This window comes from Apteryx mantelli, chromosome 16 (genome assembly GCF_036417845.1).
Source record: "Apteryx mantelli isolate bAptMan1 chromosome 16, bAptMan1.hap1, whole genome shotgun sequence".
Lineage (NCBI taxonomy): Eukaryota > Metazoa > Chordata > Aves > Apterygiformes > Apterygidae > Apteryx > Apteryx mantelli.
In genome coordinates, this window is record NC_089993.1 from 2,912,947 (window position 1) to 2,930,517 (window position 17,571).

General features: G+C 39.1%; 1 protein-coding gene across 3 annotated transcripts in view; it reads left to right on the forward strand.

Moving 5' to 3' along the window:
• Positions 1-17,571, forward strand: part of GTF3C1 (general transcription factor IIIC subunit 1) — a 55,538-nt gene that overhangs the window by 12,757 nt on the left and 25,210 nt on the right. The window contains exons 8-20 of one of the 3 annotated variants that reach the window (XM_067306057.1): positions 1,112-1,227; positions 2,863-3,187; positions 4,964-5,172; positions 6,164-6,303; positions 7,398-7,551; positions 8,567-8,670; positions 10,024-10,208; positions 10,579-10,863; positions 11,915-12,060; positions 12,925-13,022; positions 14,753-14,849; positions 15,935-16,112; positions 17,330-17,471. In XM_067306057.1, the coding sequence (XP_067162158.1) occupies positions 1,112-1,227; positions 2,863-3,187; positions 4,964-5,172; positions 6,164-6,303; positions 7,398-7,551; positions 8,567-8,670; positions 10,024-10,208; positions 10,579-10,863; positions 11,915-12,060; positions 12,925-13,022; positions 14,753-14,849; positions 15,935-16,112; positions 17,330-17,471 (2,179 nt within the window). Of the gene's footprint in view, positions 1-1,111; positions 1,228-1,873; positions 1,891-2,862; positions 3,188-4,963; positions 5,173-6,163; positions 6,304-7,397; positions 7,552-8,566; positions 8,671-10,023; positions 10,209-10,578; positions 10,864-11,914; positions 12,061-12,924; positions 13,023-14,752; positions 14,850-15,934; positions 16,113-17,329; positions 17,472-17,571 lie in introns of those variants that run through there. The other 2 variants (XM_067306058.1, XM_067306059.1) reach the window with 2 other exon arrangements.

Below are 17,571 nucleotides of genomic sequence, written 5' to 3' on the forward strand. Positions count from 1 at the left end.
TGGCTTGACACTGTGGCTCTGCTATAAAAGAGCTCAGTCACGGTTGTTAGGCTCTCCAGCATCTCCTGTGAGAAGAACATGATGCTAAATCTTTAGCAAGGTTTCCTTGATTCAAAATGTCAATTTGTTATTGGAATTCAGAAAACATGCAGGTGTTAAAAACTTTCAGCTTGAGGTATTTCCCCTACTAGTTCATCTTTTCACATCTTGCTCCTTTATATGCAGGAAAGAACTAATACTTTAAAGACAAATTAGCTTGCAAAGTATTTAAAAAGGGAATTAAACACAGTTCATGCTGCTGTTTTTTTTGTTTTTGTTTTTAATTTGGGCTATTGTGCTTTTCATTGGGGCTTTTTTCACAGTTTAAGCAAGAACTCAGAATCTATTTTTCCATAATTGTGTGTAGGGGAGGATTTCAGGCTTTTTCCCCCGCTGTTTGACAGTGGTGGCTGCTGCCTTGTGCCTGGGCTTCCTTTCCAGTGCTGCCACTTGTTACCCTTCCCTGTAGTCTTACCAACTATTCAGGATCCCCAAAATAAGATAGTTGGGAGGGGTAGAAACAGAAGGACCTTGTGCTGGAGATGAGAAAAGGTGAAGAAGAAAACAGTGTTTCCTCTTCTTTTCCTACCCTTTTTCCTTTCATAATGGAAAAACAGTTATCTGACAGTAGAAGGCTGTCAGGGAAAAAGTCCCCTCCAGCCTTTAATCTGAAACTCTCACCTTCAAACCTTGTTCTATCAGGGCATCCTTTTGGCTGCCCCTCATGGTCCACCAAAACAGCAAAGGCTCTTAAATTAGCATCTACCACTTTTTAAAATACAGTGTGATAGATTTTTTTTTTTCCTGCAAAATAATCCTAAACAGGTTCTCTGTGACAGTATTTGACTGTATATTGTGGGTGCCTGGGAAAATTCTTTAGTTGCCTTTTTTTAGTGGTGAACGTTAAGGTTCATATATTCTGGAATATGTTTCCAAATTACATTGGTTTTAAGGCAAGTTTAACTTAATGACAGATACTCAGAGTAAAGTGAATGTATATACAAATGTATGCATATGTAGTTCAATCACATTATTTCTCTGACATGTTTTCTGGTTTTCCTTTCTAAAATAGTTGAAAGCAGAGGAACCAAAGGTATTTCTCAGGCAGAAATTCGACTGGCTATGAATGTGGGAAAGCTAGAAGCACGAATGCTCTGTCGTCTTCTGGAGAGATACAAAGTTGTCAAGGTAATATCAAAATAAAATAATTCAGACACTTTTTAAAACTGGAGTTACAATTGTGATTACTGTGATAATAAGTTAAAACATTACTAACATCATAAAACAGAAATGGAAGGGATTTGACACTTGACAGTGGAAGAGTTTTGGTGCAATAGAAAAGTTTATGACTTCAGTTGAGGAAAAGGGATGCAAGAGAAGTGTTCAAAAAGCATTCAGTTAAAATACACACAATTTTAATCTACTATAAGTAGCCTGAGGACTAAGCTTAGTGGGTAGAATGTAGCGTATCTGGTCTCCTACCTTATGCTTTCTATGTTGTTTTCTGGTTAGATGTCCTGACATTTAATAGTTCAATGACCCAGATGTACAAGTTTTTCTCATTGGTTTTTTTTTTTTTTTGCTGTCTGTGATTGGGTGCTGAAGTAATTAAGATTGGGGGAAAAATGCACATTGTCTCATATCTGCTGACTGTATAGAGTAAATGTTCTGGTGATCCAACCCAGCTGGTGGGATTCTACTAGGCACAGCTTCACAGTGTTCTGCAGTAGCATCGTCCTCAGCACTATGAAGCAGGTTTATCCTCCAAAACAAGCCAGGGCAGAGAAATAGGCCTCAACACTGCTTCAGCTGGCCTCAACCACTTCCCACTGACAGCAGGAACTGACTTAGGTAACCCAAGTGACGCAGGGGGTCTGCACTTCCTGTGGGCTGGTACTTTATGGAGATGAGCCTAAGTGTGTCTCAACTCAAAATATCCATTTTGATTCCTCTTTGACTATGAAACAACTTTTATTTTGCAACACTAGTTATTCTCCTTGATGTCTCTACTGAAGGAGGCCCTCTGTAGGTCTAAATTTGTGGATCTACTTGCCTTTTGAAAGTATCAGTAAATTCTGAAAAATCAGATACTTCTGCAGAGGTTATGGTGATTAAACTCTTTATTTCCAGGTGTCTAATTATTTATTTCATTTTCATTTCAACAAGTTTGACTTACAGATGAACAAACTTTAACTGTCCTTTCTAACACAAACCCCCTCTCCACAAAGGTTCACTAATTGCCATCTTCCTTCAGTAGAGCATTGTTTTAATAAGATCTTGTTATTTGGTAAAAAGTTTTGTAAATAAAAAAAAAATGTATAAACCATTTGAGTATTTAAACATACTTTAAGTTAAGTGTGAAGAAGAAATGTTCCTTCATTGATAGGCTAAGCATTCAGGTTTCCAAATACTTAAAAGCACCTGATGTAGTAGACCGGGTAACAGCAGTTTCACACAAGTCTGATTCAGTCTGGTAGCCTTTATGTTGCAGTTATTTTGTAGAAAGATTTTCTGGAAAAAAAAAAAAGACTTCCAATCTAAATACATATGGTTTGTTGTTGCTTAGATGTTTCTATATCCCACATACTGTGAGCATTTCGTTTTAATATGCATGTAATACCAATTTATTTATTTTTCAAACAGAATATTCTTTTGTTTTTCATATACTGAGTTTGGTTAACATTTTTGTCATTTAGAAAAAAAGATAATGATATTTTGATATGAGCTGAGAACAGTTGGAAAATTTTCCCACTGCTGACACTGGAGGACAGACAGCAAGGATGAGAAGTAAGGTAGTAAAATAATGTTCCTACTATTTTTTAGGGTTTTATGGAGGATGAAGGTCGGCAGAGGACAACAAAGTATATTTCATACATTTTTGCAGAAGAAAGCGATTTGAACCGTCAGTTTGAGAGAGAGAAGGCTCGGAGTGAGCAGTTAGCTACAGTTACTTTGGGTCTAGTGCCAGAAGATTCCCCGCCTGTGGAAGATATGTCTCCTGGAGAAGAAGACACCTTTCTCTCAGAGTCTGACAATGAAGAAGAAGTAAAATACAGCAAGAAGAAAGGAAAAGGTCAGAAGGCCAACTCAAGTTCTGTGTTGAAATTAAGTTTCCGAGGTGGTTCCCATCAGTCAACACCAGCTAAAGGTAGATCATAGAGAGTTGGAGAGACTCCTGCATTTTTCTGATGGATCTTTTTATAAATTTCATATGCTATTAGCTTCCGTTAAGTTTTGGTTTGGTCTTATATTTGTTTTTACATCTATTCCAGTATTTCCTTGCTTTTTTGATGTTTTGTTTTCCCAAACCTTGCTATGTTTTGGAATACTGTAGGCGTGATAATCTCTGGGGATTCTCAGGGCTGAAGTGTGTTCCAGTGTCTCCGTGTGCCAGAGTGACCTTCTGGTTATCATTAATCACTGGGAAAACACATCTGCCTCTCCTTAACCATAAGTCAGTTCTCCCCTTTGCCCTGTGCAAATGAAACGGGCTCACACACCTTGCTTGTTCCTTGGATATGCAGAAATTTTGCAGGTGGCTTGAAGAGCTGAGATGATTCAGCAGAGGGTCTTGCAAGGAAGAAGGCAGGACCATGTGGCTAAGAATGATCACAACAGGGAGATCGTGGCAGCTGGCAGTCATGTTGGCTTAAGCTACTGGCAGGAGCCTCAGTCTTGGATAAATTTTTTTATCTCCCTTAGTTGTTCTAGGAGGAACTGACAAGGTGTCTGTCATGGGTCTTGTTTTTCAGAATATCTTACAGCTCAGGTTATGTCCATTAGAGAGCACCATCTTGGTAGAGCTTTAACTTTTAAAGTCCTTGAAGACTGCAGAGACGGTTTGGACAGACTTTATTGTTCTTGAAACATGTTTTATTTCTTCCTCACTAAGGAGATAGGCGAGCTGTGCCTCTCATTAAAATGCATTGTTTTATTCCATTGGAAATGCAAATGTCTTAGGTGCAGGAGATAACACAGGAGCCGACAAGACTTTTTTTCTCAAAACAGGTCTAAAATTTTCCCCCCTTCAGCTGTATTTTTTTTCCGTTGGAAATGTATGGTATTGCGCTTTCTATTCTGCATCTGTACATAGGCAAGTGTATTTGACACAAACCTTTAAGTGGAACGAATACATGTAGCCTTATACCGATGCCTTGACTGAGACCAGATAAGATGGTAATTAACCACCTGAGAAGTAGGTTTGGGATGACTTGACCCTCAACCTCATTCATCTAAGCATATTGTAACACAATATGTCTCACAAAGCAGACTGCTTCATCTTTCTCTTGAGAGATTTAGAGCCTCTTTATGTAAAAGCTGCCGACCTCTTGAGGACAGAGCTTGGAAGCGATATGATGATTTATTGTAACCCTTTGCACGTTCCTACCACTTCTTTAATGAACTCCAGGGAAGAGAGGAGAACAGATCTGCATATCTGATGCAGATTTTTTTGGAGTAATACAAAATCCTTGTTCTCATTCTGCTTTGAGTAAGAACCTTTTCTGTCAGGTTTCTGGCAGAACTTAAGAATCTGTGAGACAGAAACTCCCCTTTCTTCAGACAGCAGTTCCTGGATAAGCTAATCTGGCCCCTCGTGGCCATATAAGAGTCTGCCTCTGGAAGAGGCTTCTGCCTGGAGAGGAGCATGATTTGAAGACTGCACATTCAGAATTCACTCTTTTTTTTTTTTCTTTCTTTCTTTTTTTTTTAACTTTTGGAGACCGAGTGCAATCATTTATGATCAAATCACTGCTTCCAGCAGGGAAGAAGGATATGTGAAAAATGTAGCAGAATGCTTTCAAGTGCACTACCCTGGGTGGTCAAGGGAAAGCCTTTAACGTAGAGAGGAGCTGAACATTTGCAGGAATTTGTGAGAGCAGAACAATTACAAGGCCCATTTTCTGGCTTTTTACTCTTAAACCAGGCTCAAAGCCAGCAGCTGTGAAGTCTGTAGGGAAGAAGCTGCCTTCGCCTCGTGTTCTTGAAGAGTATGAGCCATCAGACAACTTTTCAGGGGAGAATTCTACTTTGGAAGCTCTGAAGCAGGAGTCCAGTCTTTCCACCTATGCTCATTCCACTGATGAAGATGGGGATGTGGCTGTGGTTGAGGAGGTCAGACTTGAAGACCCCAGGGTAAGATCACACGTCTTAATGTTTTATTGTTCATCTGACTGTCTGAGCTAACAGTTATGTACGTCTATAGCAAGTCTTCAAGCTATTGTTTTTGTGTTCATCTGTGGGACTGATTTTTCTTTTTAATTTCATTTTTCTCATCTTTCCATATTTCTGTGCACTCGTGTGGTTCTATGAATATTCATTGTTCGAATCTGTAATGATTCCATTTTTCTTGTAGGCATGGAGATTTCTTTCTGATGCATGTAGTTTGTTAAAACTGGCTTTTTCTGCTACAAATCTTGAACGTGCCGCACTGAGTCTTGTGCTGCCTGAACTGTATTGCTAGCAGTGCTGCAACTATTAAAGTTAAAATAGGAATTGCTCAAGGAAACCACATCCATATTTTGGGTGCAGTGTAATTATAACCTAAAATCGAAAATATTTCAGTAGTTAGGAAGGTAGGTATCCAAAATGCAGTGCTGGGATTAGTTCCTTGGCGCTCTACATAGTCCTCGTGTTGACTTAATGCATGTCCTAGCTTTATGTTTGTCTGTGCACACAAGTGCTGCCTTTCATCTGGTGTGCCTACCCTAAACCAGGGGATGCAAATGGGCTTGGACATTTAAACTGTGTTAGCCTCACTGCCACAGGACTGAGCCTGAGATAAGAAGCCTTTCTGAGAGGCAGGATATGTTGGGTTGGACTCGGTGCTATGTTAATGCAGTTGGCTTTTTATGCCAAAACTCTCTCAAGTTCAACTGTCTAGGAACATGGGCAGACAGTGCCTAAATCTCTGCATCTACCTGTGTGGAAGTCTTAGTTTCTGCCTTGATTCCCTGCCTGTGAAGGGCAGATAAATAATAATTCCCAGTTGACTAGGGTATGTTATAAATAAGTACATCAAAACACTGGATTGCTCAGGCACTACTGTACGAGGAGCTAACATTAGGCTGCTGACATTGAATAATTTGTGTAAAATTTTTGTTTTCTCCATGCTGTGCGTGAAAAGACCTGTGGCCAAAAGAAGAAGGAAAAGCGATCCAGAGCAACAGCAGTGGAGCGATCTCATGAAACATACAGGCTGCTGAAGCGTCGAAATCTCATTGTGGAAGCTGTCCGAAACCTCCGGCTAATCGAAAGCTTGTTCACGTGAGTCTGTCTGAAAATCGTCTGAAAGGGGCCTCATGGTAGTGTTTTGCCTTCTGTAATGATGGAGAGGATGGCAAGTGGAAGGGGGAGGGGCTGTAATGCAGGTATACATATGCATATATATGAATCAGCTGTTTGGAAGCAATAATAGTGTCTCTGCAGATGATTGTACATATTAATTTTTATACGTCCTATGCCCAATCAATAGAGATCAGAGAACTTTTTTTTTTTTCTCCTCACAGTATGCCAGTGCCTGGGGTTACGTAGTAGGATGCAGCACTTCCCTGCATTCATATGCATAGGTTTTGTTTTATTTCTGCTTTGTTTCAAAATTTATTCTTTTGTTATTCTGTCACTGATTGTAGAGATTCTTATCTTCCTGTCAGTCAGTCATCATTGGCTACCAGAGTCTAGCGGTGGCCCAAAAGATTACTTTTTTTTCCATTTTACATGGGATGGTTATATGTCTTCTCATGATTTGTCTTGTCTGGACTAGAGATATTTCCCTGAGTGTTATAACATCTTTCAGCCTTTTATGATCCTCCTTAAAGGAGAAATGAAAATTCTGGTGCTCTCCTGGAGTCCCAACTTCCAGATTAACCAGACACTGTTGTGGCAAATCTGATTGCACCATCCCATTTTCCATGTCAGCACGTGAAATCCTGGCGCACAAATACACACAGGGTTGCTTTCCAAAGGAATTTAGTAAGAAATCATGGCCTTATTCTCATCCGGTTTGATAATTTTGAGACTTCTGTCATGTAGTCCACTTGTAAGGTGTTGTGAAACTATAGCCTGGTCTTATGGCATGGCATCATCACAGGTCATCTAGCCAAGTCCAAGAACAGGCTTAGAAGACATTTCAAGTCTTTGCTTGTCTCCTTCAGTGCTGCCAACAGGTTCAAAACTCTTTTTTTCAATATTGAAAGAGTCAGAAATAGGGCCTGGGGCACTCGTGCAAAAGTATGTGAAGACAAGCATTAGCGATAGTTGGATGTGAGCGTGCTCCTGCAGACTACTACAGGGGAAGAACTGGTTGGGCAGTTTGGAGCATTGCTGGGCTTAAAGTGCAAGATGCTGTTTGCTTCTTCTAGGCTTCAGAAAATGGTCATGGATCAAGAGAAGCAAGAAGGTGTCTCCACCAAATGCTGCAAAAAGTCTATCATCCGATTGGTGCAGAAGCTTTCACGAGAAGGACTCCTCAGACTCTATCGTACTACAGTCATTCAAGATGGCATTAGTAAAAAGGTGACTGCTCCAACTCTGGCAATAGAAACAGCTTTTCTTGTCCTTTTGCTTTAGCAAAGTGTTTTGGGCCTTTTTACTGAAATATTTGGAGGACTTCACTTTTTGTAGCAGAACCCACATTTGAGCTGCCCACAAACTATGTGTCCCAAACCAAGCTACATGAAAACCAGATCAGTACTTTCGATTATTGTGCTCTAGATAATTCCCAGACCCAGAAATAGTCTAGAGATAAAAATCTCTGAATCTTCCTTTTAAGAGGTTCTACTGTTTGTCAAACACACAATTCATGGTTCTTTCTGCACTGTTCAAGCTGCAACACAATTGTGTTTAATCCACTTTTGAAATCTAGGGGTATATGAGAAATCATTAGTTAACCTCTGGGTTGAAATTTATAGCATGTGATTTGTTTTTTTTTGTTTGTTTGTTTTTTAACAAAATCCATTGTTTGCCTTTGGTGGAAGTTTTATGGAAGTAAAATGTCTGTAGTTTAATTTTGTTTTATAAAACTGACACTTGTCAGGTAACTCGTTACTGTGATATGTTCATAAGCAGGGATAGAAACAATCTATTGAAAATTACCTGCTGCACAATTACTGCAGAGCACATATGAAAATTTACTAATCTGAACTGTGTGTATACATTTCCAGAGGTAATGAACTAGTTTGTTGTTATGAAGTACAGGATTTCATTTGTGCTTTTCAGCCTAATACTTGCAAGTTTAAATTTTTGATCCTAAAATATTTCAGATTAAAAAAAAAAAAAAGAGGCTTGAACATATGAGCTGTTCATTCGTACAGAGACCATATGACCCGACTTCTTCGTAGTACAAGCTAAACGATGGGATTTTTGATCCAAAGGCATTAGTATTCTGTGAATTATTAAAACTTTACAGGATGCATAGGGCATCCATTGTGGCTACCCTTAATTAACTGGCTCTTAACCTCTGATAAATTATGCAGCGGATTAAGAGCCAATATCACCATAACTACCTTTTGTTTTCTGCTTCTCTAAACAGGTAGAGTTTGTTGTTCATCCTTCTGTGAGTCCTAATGATCCCCTTGTAAAAAGTGCCATTGAGCAGGTGCGTTTCCGAATCTCCAATTCAAGCACAGCAAACAGGCAAGTTGCAGCGGTCTGTAGGGTTTGTGTGGAACTTGGTTTATTACATCTAATACATGCAAAATTACATGGAGGAAATAAAGTAAACAAAAGAAAAATTAGCCTCTTCTTTAGCAATAGAGAAACCAAAGCACAAAGATAAAGCAACATCCTGAATGTCTCCCAGAATCATGAAAGGAGACCAACTGAACTCTGATCCCTTGAACTTTGAGCCTTAACCTCAAGGTTTAGTTTTCCCCATGCTCCTTTTGCCATATGCATTTCAGAGAGGCTGTCTTCTTTTGGTGTCACCAGCCCAGCTAGTCATCTAGAACAGCCCTCTTTAAAGAGTCTTGCCCATGCACAGAGAATGGGGCTTATCTATGGGACAAACTAAGCTGCTTAATTTTTGGTCCTTTGGTTAGTAGCCTGAGTTAGTCCTGTAAACTTGGTGTGGTGTTTGGAGAAAGTGTGGGATTCACTGTAGCTGCAGACAGAAATAAGAGAATGCTGGGATGAATTAGGAAGAAAATTCAGCTGTATTTCTTTTGATATTTAGACATTTTTTTGCCTATGTGAAGTGTGGGCAGATAAACAAATCCTCATAGGGAGACCAGTAATTACAGTATAGGCATTAACTTATTAATTTGCTAAAGATATGAACTTCAATTTTTGGCTCACTTGCAAGCCTTAGGTGACTTTTAGAGAAGACTGGTTCACTCTTTTCCTTTAAAACATTCACCAAAGGAAGATGAGCTGGAGCTGATATCTGGTAGTTTGAGCACTTTCTTAAGAGGAGGAGGATCTGAGGGGGTTCCAGTTTGCATCTTCTACTACTCAGCACCTTAGTCATAAGTGTAGGCTGAGATCATTGTCCAAGCAGCAGTCCCCTGAGCAGCAGGGAGTATAAGATCCATGAGTTTGGAGACAAAGCATAAACAAGGAACATGATCATGTAGCCTCATAAGGAGGCCACTTCCCTAAGATGAGATTTCGATCCCTTCTTCAAGGACTGTTTGTGCATTCTCAAATGAAAATCACAAGCTTGTAGTTGCCCCTTATGTCTAGAAAGATTAATATAGGACAAGGAATCTTCTGTCAAGCTGTTTTCATGTCTTTGAGAACAGGGTTGTGCATGATAAATTCCATTGCTTGGCTTATCTTTCCAAATAAACCCATAAAAGGACCTCTTCTTCAAAATATTCCTGTTCAGTATAATTTCATGGAAGCAAGTTCAAAGCCATCCTCCTTTTGCGAAAAGGAGATTTGCATTTCTTTTAGTCGCCAGCCTCAGTGATGCCATCTCTGTTCAACTTAGATAAGGCATGAGTGTCTGCTTTAGTTCTACCGAAATGCTGTGTGGTTTTAATTCAGGATTAAAGTTCCCCAGACACCAACATCCCAGGAGCATGCTGAGGAAGAAAACTTGGGGCAAGAGGCCATTCCTGATTCAGGAGAAACAGAAGACAGCTCTTGTAAAGCTGAAAATAGTAATCGGGCAAGGAAAACTGATGAAAAAATGGGCATAACACAGTTAAAAAATTACCACCCTGTTACAGGTACATTTAACTTTGTTTTTTCTGGCATCTTTCACTTCCCCATCTATTATTAATAATCACTTTCAGATGTGGAGCTCTTGTAAGATATATGTATTTTTTGTTTTCGTTCCTCTTTTGTAGAGCTGTCTTACATTAGAGGCAGCCTCAGCTAGGGACCACTATCCAATGTCCTTTAACTTTTTCTTTTCTTTACAACTGTGAAATGGAGCATTTTCATTTACTACTACTTCACTACCATTTGTAACTTATATTTACCTTCATTTGCCAGCCTTTCCTTCCAGTTTTCTTCACATCAATTTTGCAGAGTTAGCTATTTTACCTTTTCTAATCCATTTTTTATTTCTGTTTGATACTTAATCTTTCCTCCCAGTTCCAGGACTTGGGCGTTCTCTTGGCTTTCTTCCCAAAATGCCCCGTTTAAGAATGGTCCACATGTTCCTCTGGTACCTAATTTATGGTCACCCTTTAAATGGAACACGACAAAAAGCAGGTAGTGATGGTGAGAAAAAAGGCAACAAGCAAGGGCTGGACGTGAATGCTGCAGCACTTCAAGCCCAACCAGAGGCAACAGTTGGGACTACGCAAAGTATGACAGCTGTGGTGAATCTTGAAATCACTGCGCAAGAGACTGAAGTAGAATTGTCTAATGAAACAGGTGAGAGGTGGCACATCCTTGCTTTACTGCAGATTTTGCTGTGCTTCAGTGTAATATTTCCATAACAGAATATGATGTTAGTGAAAATGCTTTAAGGTGGGAAGACAAATGCTTGATGCTTGGAAAAAAGTATTCAGAGATTATTAGTGGCTTGTTCTCAGATTGAATGTCATGCAGGGGCTTTGTTCTGGGTCCAATCCTAATTAATATTTTTCCTAATTACTTGGATAATGAAATAAAGTAGGTTCAAATTGTGGGTGATAACAAGCTGGAGGTTTGCTTGTCATTTGGAGAGCGGGATTTGAATTCAGAATGATCTTGAATTATTGGAGAGAGAGTCTAGAGTGAAATTTAATTTCAGTAGGGATAGATCCACACTGAAACCCTAGTTACATTAACTACTATTAAACTAATCCAGAAAATGTTGCCACATTCTATTTCTTATACAAAAAGAACATGTAGTAAGAGGGAGAGGATACATGTCTTTCCAGGTGAAAAAGGATGTTAGAAGTAGTTGATAGATTATTCTCTGTGCTATTGTGGGTAGAAAAAGAAATAATGGCATTGGGTATCCAAAAGATTTTTTCATACTGTAAGGGCTAGTTAAGCCTTGGAACAGATTATCTTGGGGGAAAAATAAGTTTGATGGGGGTAGTGTAAGTATCCTTTTCATATTTCAGAACATGAGAATAGATTATAGTGGTGGTTTTCAGCCATGCTCTAAAATGTCTGTGTAAGTTAAGAAAGGAGAGCAAACTTATTGTCAGTAGGCTTAAATGTGCTTTTCAAGAGTCCTCACTAACACTGAAAAAACTGCAAAAATCCACTACAAAAAAAGATTGAAAATCTGTAAGTTAGATTATTTTTAGGTCATTTTCAATTTTCAGATTTCCAGTCTATGAACTGCCAAAGGTGTTCTGCTTCAACGATCACAGTAAAATCGATTAGAAGGTAGACCTCGTTTCAGACTTATGTGTTTCCTTGTGTCCGGGGTCCAAACGAAGTATTAGGTTTGCCCCGTCTGAGTCTAAGCCAGTCTTCTTGTTCCTAGTGTATGTGGATGATGCATCGTGGATGCGCTATGTCCCTCCTCTCCCAGTTCATAGAGAGTTTGGATTTGGATGGGCTCTTGTTAGTGACATTCTTCTCTGCTTGCCTCTCTCCGTCTTTGTTCAGATAGTGCAAGTCAGCTACAAGGTATAGTGCTTTTTCTTTGTTTCACATTTGGTTCAATTTAAAATCCGATAGTATCAACTGTACCTATAAACAGTAACAGATATTCTGTTAGTCTATTTTAACAAAATTAGCCAGTAGCGAGCAGAAACTTTAGTTATTGATAGTTTCTTTTATTTAAAAGTTAGTTGCTTTTACAGTCACACTGTAAAAAATGTGTAGCCCTGTAATGCAGCAAATCCTTCAGGTAATATTTTGCAAAGAGCTTTCTGTAATCTGCCTGGTTGATTAACATGAATATCACAGAACCACAGAATGGTTGAGGTTGGAAGGGACCTCTGGAGATCATCTAGTCCAAACCCCTGCTCAAGCAGGGTCACCTAGAGCACATTGCACAGGATCGCGTCCAGGTGGGTTTTGAATATCTCCAGAGAAGGAGACTCCACCACCTCTCTGGGCAACCTGTTCCAGTGCTCTGTCACCCTCACAGTGAAAAAGTATTTCCTCATGTTCAGATGGAATTGCCTGTGTTTCAGTTTGTGCCCGTTGCCTCGTGTCCTGTCGCTCGGCACCACTGAAAAGAGTCTGGTCCCATCCTCTTGACACCCTCCCTTCAGATACTTGTACACGTTGATAAGATCTCCTCTCAGCCTTCTCTTCTCTAGGCTGAACAGTCCCAGCTCTCTCAGCCTTTCCTCATTTGAGATAAGCCCTAGTCCCTTAATCATCTTAGTACTCTTTCGCTGGACTTGAATAATGTTTAACCATTTTACAAAAACAGTTAATATTTGCTCAAAAATACTTCTGTAGACAGTTCTGATAAAAAAGCTTGATACTTTAAAGGATAATTATCTTTCACATTTTGATTAACTTATAAAATAATTTTAGGTGGATGGCCTCGAGGATTTTTTAAACGATCCACAGAAAAAGCACACACTGATCAGATTTCTTCCAAGGTCAGTCCGACAACAGCTTCTCTATAAAAGGTAAGCGATGAGTCAAAGGAAATGGCTCTAGGGGGGGAACAGTTGACTGTTTTTTTCTGTTATTTCTGTTTGTGTCAAAGAGAACTTTGTAACCTAAAACAAGGTTCATCAATCTTCTAAGGACAGTGTGCGAAATTGTATTTTTCTCTCCCAAATAGAAGGTAATAAGAAATTAATGAACAATATTCATGCATGCTGTCAGGCAGTCTTTGAGAGCTGGGAGACTCTGTCCTTCACAACTCATCAACAGGATGTTGCTTCTGTTCAAAACACACTCCTGCTGCTAAATTCAGAATTTAATAGAGTCTAAATGTTGCTGTCCTTCATAAATCTCTCGGAAGATGCCACATATCCCAGTTCCAGCCTCTCATACGTACCATTTAGATTCTACCCACGTGCTCTCGGTGGCATGTCTGCCATTGTTTGTCATTCCTCATCTAGAAGGTTTAAAAATTGAGATTGGGTTGAGGAAAGAGAAGGAAAGCAACATTATAGTGAAGTGATTTGAATACGTGGAATTGGCAGCACTATTACAGGCTCCATTACTGTTTTAGTAATGCTGTTAGTTCCCCCAGGAAGCCATTGCCACAGGTGTGGATTTGGTTGGTTGGGGGCTTTTACCACATTTTGCAAATCTGCAAACATGTCTTTGGCAAGTGAGTAGTGCTAGACAGAACCAGCTGCCAGAACCAGACAGAACTTGTGGTCAAGCTGGTCTCTCTTATGGCAGTGGTTTCTCTTCAGAAAAATCTGGTCTAGTTGTCTCGGGTTACTCAGGTTTGCAATTCTGAATGTATTACTTTCTAAATCTTAGTAACAAGCATACTGGATTTCTGAAGTGTTCTGAAATCTGCAGACTTCATCTGATAGCTTTGTGCAAATCAGTGTGGTACATAATCAAATTGCCTCTTTGCCCCTCCGTTCATCAAAACTTCTACCATTACCAAGTTGGGTCATTATTTGTGGGATTGTCAAATGATCTTTCTGAACCTTACGGAACACTCCTGCCAAAATACAAGTCCTATTTAACTTAGATCTTAGTGAAGTTAAATGTGGGCAAAATTGAATTTTTCCTAAACTCTGTCTCAGAAACTAGATCTTGCAAAAGCTTCCTGAGACTTCCAGAATTTTACAGTTTTCCTTTCAAATAAATAAATAAATAAATAAATAACAATAGGTAGATACACAGCATGGAAAATGTCATATTTTTTTGCTTTGCTGCAGCTTATAAGCAACTGAAAGCAGTGTCTTAGAGCAGGTAGCTCTAAACAACTTTAACTACAAATCTCAAAGAATTGTTGCCCATTTCTTTATATGGACATATGTGAAGTTCTGTCAGCTCATATTTACCAGTCATTTCCTCTAACTTATTCTCTCTTCGTAATACAGAATTGTCTGCAGATCTGCCTGTGTTCTGACCTTCTTTAACTCATTGGTACATTCAGTATTTCTGGCAAATTTTGTTCTTTGAAAGCAAAATTTTGTTATTAATTGGCTAAAATAATAGTGTTTCTGATTTGAGGAAAGGAAATGTGGGCTTTGGGGTTTCATACGTTTTCCACAGGCTGATGATTCAAAGAAAATATCACTTTAGAAATTCTAAAACCCAGTGTTTTTAAAAAAGCAGCGAGTTTCCTGAAACTTGAGGCTGCTCCATAATATGTTTTCTGGTATCATTGTAATTACTGTTTTCATGAGTGCTAATTGTAATGCTTCTAACACTGTTGCAGGAGGTACATCTTTTCGGTGGTAGAAAATCTTCAAAGATTATGTTATATGGGACTAGTACAGTTTGGTCCAACAGAGAAGTTTCAAGACAAAGATCAGGTAATTTTTTGAGAACTTAACTGTTACTCTGCACGGTATTTGTTCAGTGAGACAAATGAGTTTTCGGGCTTCTGATTACCTTAAATAATCAAGTAAAATGTTGATGGTGGAGATGTTTATGCAAACCTCAAATTCCTAGTGACATACTGCAAGTTGTGCAGGTAACTTTTGCCTCTTTCTCTGGAAAGAGATGTCTCCAACATACAATGCTGAAAGTTGCCCACAGCAATGACTTGAAAGTTTCCAGACTGGTAGCCCCCTATGAAGCATGTGTGTGTCATGTTCTCTTCCATCACACCGAACTGGGGTGCCATTTGAATCCTTGGGTGAAGAAAGCCTTGAAAGGGCCTCCAGGGACCCTAACTGTGAAATGCAACCTTTTCATTTGAACATGTGTGCTACATTCTCCTACAGTCTTAGCTTATAGAGAAACTGAGGGGAATAGTTTTGTTATACACTTTAATTAGGCTATGTAATGGCAGCATAAGGAACCTACTTGCAGGGATACCACAGACAAGTTGTTAGAAATTCTCATTTAATTCAAGGAAACGAACAGTACATATTAACTTAGCACAGGTGAGAATGGTTTTTTTAAAATGATGTTAGGTCTTGGGTGTCTAACACAGAATAAAATCAGAGTAAAATAGATGATGCTGTTGCACATCTTTTTGTAGATACAGAGAACATGCAAGGGAGACCCGTCCCAGCATATGCTTTGTAAGAATAAGAAAGCTAATTAGGCCCCAGATCAGATCTAATTATTCATCAAATTCTGAATGAAAGCTTGTAGAAAATAATCACTCTCTGTGGAAACTTGGAATAGTCCTGGTGCACAAGGGGGAAAAGAAACTGTCATTATCAATCTAGAAATGAAATTTCTGGATCGTTAGCAAAGTAAGTTTAGGAATGCATTGCAATGTGTGTATGTGTGTGTGTCTGTCTGTCTCTCATCAGAGTATTGACTCCAAATAGCAAAGACTCAGCAAGTTCTAACCACTCCTGAACTAGATTAAATTGCTCATTCTGTAAATTAGGCAATTCCAGTGATTTTTACCTACCAGCCTGAAACATGCTCTATTTGACAGGTATTTGTGTATATGAAGAGAAATGCAGTGATTGTTGATACCACTATCTGCGACCCTCACTATAACCTGGCTCAAAGCAGCCGCCCGTTTGAGAGACGCTTATATGTTCTGAGTACCATGCAAGATGTGGAAAACTTCTGGTTTGATTTGCAATGTGTCTGCCTTAATACACCATTGGGTATGGTATAACTGTACATTCTTACCACCTTTACCTTTTATTCCGTGTATACCACAATTCCTCTTCCTTTCCCACAACATGAGGCAGGTTCTTTTTTGTCACTTCTGCTGTTGTGCTCCCTTGACTGGTCTCCTTGTGGACCAAAAAATGCAAGAACTTGGAGTTCTGCCCATGTAATTCTATGAAGCTGAGATCCAAGAATCAGAATTGCACACTTCATATCTTCAAAGCAGTGTTGAAAGGAAAATGTTGCTATCCTGTTAGAAGTATCAAATTTGATCATAGCCGTGTTAAACTTCAACCCAACCATGAAAAAGCCTTTTCAAAAATAGTTACCAGTAGTAACTATTTTCCAGTAGTTTTTGCCATAGTTCTCTTTATCAGTTGAAGTGGAGATTCCTTTTTCTTAGAATCATGTTGCTAAACCTTCTAATAAATAGCCTGAGTTAGATCAGAAGTAGAAGTTAAGGGAGTTTATGAAACCCAGTATTTTGGAGTTTGTGTTTGGTCCTTTTACATTTTTAAATAGGATAGACAGCTACAAAATGTATACCTTAAAAAAAAAAAAGGGGGGGGGGGAGAGGGAGCACCTGAAATACCAGACAACACTTTCTATGTTTCTGTAATGTAGTCACCCAAGGGAAAGAATCTATTCATAATTTTAACTTACTTTTGCATCAAAGCAGTTATCTGCAAAAAGCTCTTTATACTTTTGTCAAATGGTAGCATGTTTTGTGATTGTTGCAGCTTTCACTGGCTGATCAAACCTTGAATACTTTTGGCATCCAAAATATGGGAATGATACTGTTTCACCAGCTCACATATTTATAGAAGCTTTCTTGTGTTGCAGTATTTTCTGTGAACCTTCACGTGACTCCTGTGCTATGTCCCAAATATATCCCCAACATAAAGGGCTTGCATCTCATCTTAAGGGCTGTGATTCATGCCTAGAATGTCACTGAACTGCTGCAATTTTCTACTTATAAACAGTACCAGCCTCCCTATACTTCTGTCCTGAGTAGAGTTTGGGCAAGTTAGCACCTTGTACAGGTAATTAACTGAAAGGCCATCTGTAACACAGTAGCATCTTTTATGGAGAGGTGGTAAAAATGTTAACATTCTTCCCTGAGGAGAGGGTGCAGCAGTTTTCCATAGCAACGTGGATCTGTTAAAATCTTGCTTCTCATCCTGATAGTCAAAACTATTTGTATGCCTAGGCGTTGTCCGCTTTCCTCGCTCAAAGAGAAGTAATCTTCAAGGAGAGGAGACTGGCACTGCGCTAGATGTAGAGATGGAACAAGAGTCAGCAGTGGATAAACACAATCTGGAACGAAAGTGTGCAATGTTGGAATATACCACGTAAGTCTTTTTCCTGTTTTGTTGCTTAAATAGAGTGGGTAAAAAAAGCCATTCTAGTTTTGAGAATGTTACTTGACAGCAAAGGTGGTTAAGATTCTGG